Source organism: Crassostrea angulata, chromosome 5, assembly GCF_025612915.1.
Source record: "Crassostrea angulata isolate pt1a10 chromosome 5, ASM2561291v2, whole genome shotgun sequence".
NCBI classification, from domain to species: Eukaryota; Metazoa; Mollusca; class Bivalvia; order Ostreida; family Ostreidae; genus Magallana; species Magallana angulata.
Window position 1 is genome coordinate 58,030,328 of NC_069115.1, and position 7,772 is coordinate 58,038,099.

Sequence of the window (7,772 nt, forward strand, 5' to 3'; positions counted from 1 at the left end):
TCCGGAGTACTTCTCGGGTAACAATACTTGACTTTAAATATCTAGTAATCTAAAAGCAAAGAAATATGTAATACTGTTTTGATATTAACAGGATTTCTCTTGATTGACCTGTTTATGGCCTTGATGTTTAATACGTATTAAGAATGATTCAGTCAAAGAAAACAAATTTAAGGCCCCGAAGACCATTATCAGTATATAGATATTTGCGGTAAATGGTCCCAATTATCAATTATTTGACGGTTGACATTTCAAATATTCCTTCAATTATGCTAAATTTTGTTATTTCACACGCATCTGTTGCGTAAAACGTTGCTATTAAAATTATCGTGTTCATTTATTCTTGATAGACACAGTTATAAGTGAGGTGTCGGGTTCTATATAAACACATTTCGCCGTAGGACAGTTTAGATTTCAAACTCTAACAGAAATATGAAGGTAGGATATTAGGGTACAATTTTATTAACCTTTTTCCCAAAAATCTAAGTTTTTGTTTATGTTTTTAAAAATCTAATTTTGGCTTTATGTGGGTTTTTATTTTGGGGGGGGGGGGGAGGAGGGTGAGGAGGAGAGGGTCTCAAGAGGTGTGATGTGTTTTGTTTTGACTTATAAAATGTCATGTTTTTCCTCTTTGTTTTTTCTTTGATTTCATAGTGTTTCCCCTCGCTAATTTAAAAAAAAATGTGTTTGCATTTTCCCCGGTAATCATTTATTTTGATATGGTCTATTTTTTGCATTTTTAAATTTTACTTTTTTTCGTATTTATTAACGTGATTGATTCGCATTGCCAAAAAATGTTGGTATGTTTTTCTAACACTGAATGGGTTGACAATACATGAATATTGTACTACAAGTGTTGTTCTACGAAGGTAAAGAAACCATTCACATTTGTATTTTTTTTTTAGTAAATTTATTCCAATTCGATTTCAATGCCCATGTTGAATGTTATCTCATGTTTACAGGTCCTTGTTTGTAGAACAGTCATGTTTTAGATAACAGTTTCTTCAGCCCACCACCCCATACCCCCCTCCTTTTCCCACCCAGACGTATGATATCATTTGATTGCTTTTGTTGTTTATTAGTTGTGCTTTCTCACGTTCACTGTACTGTTGGACTGCATATATGGGACACTTGGGTGCACCTGCGTACAAACGGATCCACAGGAATTATACTGTGAATCTACAGTCGGTAAGCTTTACTAAAATATATGTAAATCAAGTTTTATACGCGTGTTATAATTTAAGGGAGGATTCCCGGGAATGTTTGTCTATGTATGTTTATTGTTTCCATATCATAGGTTACAATAAAACTAAAATCAAAGTACTGAAAGTACTGAGAGACGGAGGCATCATTGCGGATTAGATTAATCTAATAATTCCAAGTATTGAAGTACTGACGGGAGTTGATTTCATCGATTGATATTTATCTTAAAATCAACGATATGTAATTTCGTATGCCAAGTAGTTTCTTACCCGTAATTGAATAACGCATATTTTCATAATATGAATATTCGGGCTTTTCCGACAATTTTAAGAATTCTAGGAAAACATCATATGAATCATATTGCGTAATATTTTAAGACAGAGTAAATTCCATCAAACTATATATCAGTAATGTAAATATGTCTAGAAAATTATATGGATCCAAGCAATATTTAACTATAATGATATTTAATGCTTCAGGATATTACATCGAATTTATCGATAATTTTCGAGAACTTGTCAGCGGCGATGATCTGTGGTTAGGTCCAAAAACAGTTTTACTTCCGGTTTGCCAAAGTAGCTGCATAGGAGAGTTGATAAAAATAACTCCCAAAAATAATAATTAATGGTTTTTTCTTCTTCAAATTTTAAGGTATAAAAGGTTTAGAGTATCAATTAAGAGTTTGCTGTACTAAATGCTACAGGAAAGAAACTACTTTGCTAACATATTCATGCTCTTTTATGGAATATGCAAAAACAAATTACAAACAAAAAATATTTTGTTAGTTAGGACTATACCTAATTTCATGTATTCACAACAAATTCTAAATTTTAATGAATTTAATCAATAAAAACTTTCGAACAGTGAACTTTTTTCATATGAAAAAATCGTTCATGCTTAAAAACCCCTAATGTTACATGTAGGTAGTACATGTACATGCATGATCTCAATCTCACATAGTTGTTGTTCTTCTTCTTTTGCAGAATGTACGATTTGATTGTAGAGAGTGGTCAAATGTATTTCTAAGCGTTTCAAAAAGTTATGGAGATGAAATATTTATATATAAGAGACGCTACAGCTCATATTGCTCAATTTTGCTCAAAATTACCGTTGATTTAATCATTTCAGGCGGTCCAAAAAGTTAATATTGCTAGCTCAGCCTTTTGATCAACAGCTTAGCGCTTCTGCAAGGGATGAAAATATTACGAATTTATACAGATTTTAATTGTGGTGTAAACAAAATTTTAGAGATATAAATTTAGAATTTCGGAAAAATATTTAACACGCAATTGCAAGCTTTTTTTGCTGTAAAAAGATTCAATCTTTCAGTATATGCACGACTTCTATTCTTTTATCTAACTATGTTTAAAAAAGGGAATTATCCAAGATGAAGAGAATTCGCTGTAATATCTCTTTAAAGCTAAATTTAAAATAATATACCGCGGTGGATCTTGTAATACCCGTACTTCACTTTTAAAAGAAAATATGTACATTCTGACAAATGTTTTTACACTTTTTTCACGCGAAATTCTCTTATCAGCTTGCAAAAACACACTGACTTCCCAACTTACTTTGAAATCGACAGCGCTGGCCCGACAATGCAGGATTAATCAAGCTTCACAGCGCGTGGCCTGGGTACTCTACCTATGCACACACTGAATGTGTGTGTGTATGTGTGTGTGTGGGGGGGGGGTGCGTTAAAGGGTGTAATATGGATGTTTCATTTATTTGTTTCACTATATCCTTATAGTAGTTTTAGTATGCATGCCAGGTAAAACTGAACTAAAATAAGCCATGCTACGATCACGGTTGTCTGTACTTAACTGGGGGAATACTCAAGTATCAGTGGTTCAACTTGTTGAATAATCATTTTATTGGATCGATGCCGGGGGCGGGAGTGTAGCTATGCATAGAAAGATATATCTCCGCAGGAGATTAATTGATAATGCGCAAGTAATATACGATACAGACTAAGAACCACGCCGTTTTTATCCATAGAATCTCATCATTATTCAATATTTCGGTCAACACAAGATGGTTCTTGAGGAATCCTCATCATTTGACATCACGGACAGGAAGCTACATAAAAAGTATAAATAGCCACTAAACGATTACACACCATTGCTATTCTTAAACTGATGCATATTCATACTTACTTGGAATTTGACATATGGACAAAATTTTCGAGAGAATTTATGTTTATTGATCGCAATATGTATAGTTCTATTTATTGTAATTGCAAATAAGATATTCATTTCAATAATAATATTGAAATTTGAATCCCAAACGAATATTGCAATTTTTGCCGCTAGGTGGTGTCCGTCAAATCCACTATCGACGTCACATTTGAGCTGACCGGTAGCAACAGAGGAGGCTCATAGAGCCTCCGTCTAAAAATCAGTAATTGCTCGTTAAATTTATCGTCGTTGATAACTTAACAATATTACCTGGTTTTCAGTGTTTGCTTGAAAGTGACTGAAAAAAATATGTTATTTCGCTTAAGATAGTTATTGCAAGACTGATAATATATGTGGTGTTATGAATGCATAAACTACAGGACTGATGCACTTGATATAATACACATTCTTTGGATTATGTATTTATTTTCTGCGGGTTTTTTTCTTAGCCTTCATTGCTAGAGTAACAAACATGACCTATGGTGAAGGGATCCCTGGTATTACAGCGGCACAGTTCTACGATGTCGAGGTATCCCATGTCTATAAAGGAGTAAGTATATTTCTATTTTAATAAAAAGACATTTTGGGTTTTTTTATTGTTGGGTTTTATATTATATACATGTATTACTGGAATTTGATTTATTTTTGTGGATACTAAAGCGTGTTTTGGGTTTATGTGATGGTTTTAATTGCGGTTATTTATAGCCCCTATCACAAGTACAGCCTCAGTCACAACTTGTTGTGAGTTTAGCGATCTTGCGTATGTTACGGTTTATATATATATATATATATATATATATATATATATATATATATATATATATATATATATATATATATATATATAATTATATATTCCTGGTCAGAACTGTTTGAAAACCCTGAAAGCAAAATTGTTTCTGATTTTTATAAGTTTTTGGTCCTGCAATATCAAAGGGGAAATATGTCAAACTCTTAAATAGCAGTTGTAAAATATCTTATATATGTGTGGTTTTTCAAAAGTCTGTTATGAACAAAATGTTTTAAATGTAAAGTGGATTTCTGCAATTGTAAAACAAAGCTTACCAGACCAATATATCCAAAAGTGGTTTAGTGAGTTTAATGACTCGTCAAAAGGGCAAATATACAATTACATTAATATATTTACCACAAAAGCTCAGGAAGATTTTATGAAATATAGAATCTCGAACCACCATCTCATAGTGGAGATTGTGAGATGGTACAATATTCCTTTGAACCAAAGAGTGTAATTCAGGTCAAATTGCTGACGTTTCATTATATTCTTGAATGTAAAGAATTATAAATGTTTAGCCATTAATATCTTGAGGATGAATACTTTTCAGCGTCAAATACTACTTAATTTTGGGAGCTTATGTCTTTTACTAATGGTACAACTCTGAAAAATTATGTAATTTTTTAAAATTATAATACACAGTGTGTTAAGATAGTCTGTCCTCCATAATTCTACTTTTTTCTCTCTTCATTGTACATATTGATTATTGTATATTTTTGCTTATCTACTATTACATATATCTACTATATATATATTAATTTATAAAACGTACCTCTGACTCTTGAACCGTATATACTGTTTAATCTCATGTACCATTTCATGCATATGATTTTAGTGAATAAACTTCTTATCTTCTGAAAATAGTAAATTCTTGATACATTAATTATTTTGTCGCAGGATGTTGCTATGGGTACCTTTAGGGTTTATTCCAAGGGCCCAGAAAGTTTATGCGGTGTGGATTTGGACGTAAACAAGGTCTACCTGTTAAATGGTGTGTTATTTACCTGTTAAATGATGTGCTATCTACCTGTTTAAAGGTGTGTAATGTATTGTTTAATAGCAAAAGTCTATGATGATCCTAATCGAACCGTCGTAGTGTTCATTTGCATGACATCCACATTAAAAACTATAAGATACTGGGATTTTACAGGGGTGTTTAGGGGGTGATTTTCTTTTTAGTTTTTATTTAGTGCATTTCATTGTATTGTTTAAAAAATGGAAAAGGCGTCCATGCATCCGGCCAGTAGTAAACCTTTACGACTAACAGGTTCCATGTATTGTAGGCCATATATCTGGTGGGGCTCTGCAGCTTGGGTTATGTGATTTGATGAACATGTGGCCTCTGAATGACCCCGACTCGGTGTTTCCCTTGGAAACCTACTATGACTGTAGATGTAAGGTATGGATGAAATGTTTTCACCTCTTTATTACCTCAATCTAGCATACGAGTTTATTTTTACTTTGTACCTATGACGTGATCTATGGGCGCCGGAAAGGTTAAAAAAGACGTTTATGCAAAACGAACAAATAATCTACAGAAACATGCTAAAAAACAAATCAGACCAGTTAAAGAGCAAAACCAACAGCCTCCTTTGTAAAATCAACAGACACTGATTAACAGTCATGCCATGAATAAACTCTAGATGTCGTACAAAGAGGTACCAGAAGAAATCGCACTCTGGAGAAAATGTAACCCGGGAAAATCTACCCTCAATTAGTGTGCGTTTTCACCAAGAGAAAGCGTACTTTGCAGGATTCGTTACAAGAGTTGAAATAGTTATAAAATCTGTTCTAATGCAATAAATAACTAATTCAGTAAACATTTGTATCATTTGTGCTTGTATCATTGTTTATATTATCACATACATTAGATAATTACACAATATAGGCACGAACCATCGTTTTTTAAAGGGTAGGGGAAGGGGGACAGACTCATCCTAAATACCTTGACAAGCAAACAAAAAGATTAATTCTCAAATCATGAAATTCCTAGTCCGGTCGTGGCAGGGAGGGAGGCAGAATTATGCGTTTACCTATAACTTCATTTTGATTTTCATTGTCAACGTCATGTTTTTTTCGCTGTCAATTTTTACATGCTCTGAAAAAAAATTGTAGCCAAATCCTTGATAAATCGGATTTAATACGTGAATTTAAATAAAATGTTTGTGCAATGCTCAACATGTGATATTACTATAAAATCATTCTGTTAGAATAGGGAATAATAATACAATGTAATAAACATAATAATATCCAGTGGAAAAAATTGATTTTTCTTTATACAGGATCTACATGAATTATACTACATTTTTCAAATAGTTTGTATCATGACTCTATTATTTTTATCATGCCAATTGTTGCTCAGGTGAGCGATGTGGCCCATGGGCCTCTTCTTTATTTTTATCCTTCCTAACCCGGATTATGTGCGGGACTAACTCCTAGACAGTCCAGTTACAATAAGCAGAAGAAAGCGTGTTTTTGGTTTTTTTTATACCAGTTTTCTAATGTCTCGAAAATTTACCATTAATATTTGAAAACCTTTGTATATGACAGCATAAAGGAAAAAATAAGAAAATTATCTGTTAGAAAATTTTATTTCAGAATCAATTTCTTAGAGAGACTAAAAGTTGGACACGATTTGAGCCCCCCCCCCCTTAATAAAAATGATTTGAAACTCTCACATTCTACCCCTACCACCCCAACCCTGGCAAACCTAAATATCCCACAGAACCCCCTCCCTCTCTCTTGAAAAAAAATCTGGATCCGCGCATGAAAACATTCCCTATAAGTCAAGGGTACGTTTTCTCCAGGGTACGTACGTTTTCTTTCAAAAAACGAATTCTCCTGATACCTCTATGCACGCCATCTAGCGTTAATTCAGTGCAGGACTGTTGGTTTTGCATCAGTGCTCGTTTGTTTTGAATCGGTGTTTGTTGATTTTGTAAAAGAGGCTGTTGGGTTTGTTTTAATCTGGTCTGTTTCGTATTTAGTATTTTTTTTTTTAAAAACTAGTTGTTTGTTTTGTATAAACATTTCTTTTACCCTTTCCGACGCCCATAGTGAACTTCAAAATTACTGGCCATATTAATAGAAATAAATAGTGAGCAACAATTTAAAAAAATTGTGTAATATTTTCACCCATGGCTTTGTAGCAAGTGCCTGGGTATTATTCCAGAAGACCAAAGAACATCTGTGTTTACAGTGAGAGATTTGATTGCCCCTCGGAGTCTGGCTCCCTTGGGGACCAGGCCGAGTGCCGCTACAGTGACCTGGTGGATGACTGTGAGTGGCAATGCTAGTCAAGAGCTGGGTCGGCCGGAGAGGTTTCAGATCGATTCGTTTCAAGACATGTACATATTCGTCTGAAATGACATAAGTAATAAACTGAAAATTGCATTATGTAACAGATTGCTTTTTTCTTATTTTTTTAAAAATATAATATATATGTATAAATAATGAAAACAACTAGCATGGTTCTTATTGATCGCACGTAATTAGTTATCCTATTTGAATTTTCTTTTTCCAGGTTCGCCGTTTAATAAAAAAAAAAAAAACAGCACTTAAAGCTATGACTTCTGTTAAAGCTCCTAAAAGTTCAACCCTTA

The 7,772-nt window shown here is 33.3% G+C and overlaps 1 protein-coding gene across 1 annotated transcript; it reads left to right on the forward strand.

The window, feature by feature from the left end:
* Positions 1–336: 336 nt before the first annotated feature.
* On the forward strand, positions 337–7,571 carry LOC128185853 (metalloproteinase inhibitor 3-like). Its single transcript, XM_052855525.1, has 6 exons — positions 337–435; positions 1,080–1,185; positions 3,827–3,927; positions 5,068–5,161; positions 5,454–5,569; positions 7,320–7,571. The coding sequence occupies exons 1-6, from the start codon at positions 430–432 to the stop codon at positions 7,464–7,466; spliced, it is 570 nt and encodes a 189-aa protein (XP_052711485.1). The 5' UTR covers positions 337–429; the 3' UTR covers positions 7,467–7,571.
* Positions 7,572–7,772: the final 201 nt, after the last annotated feature.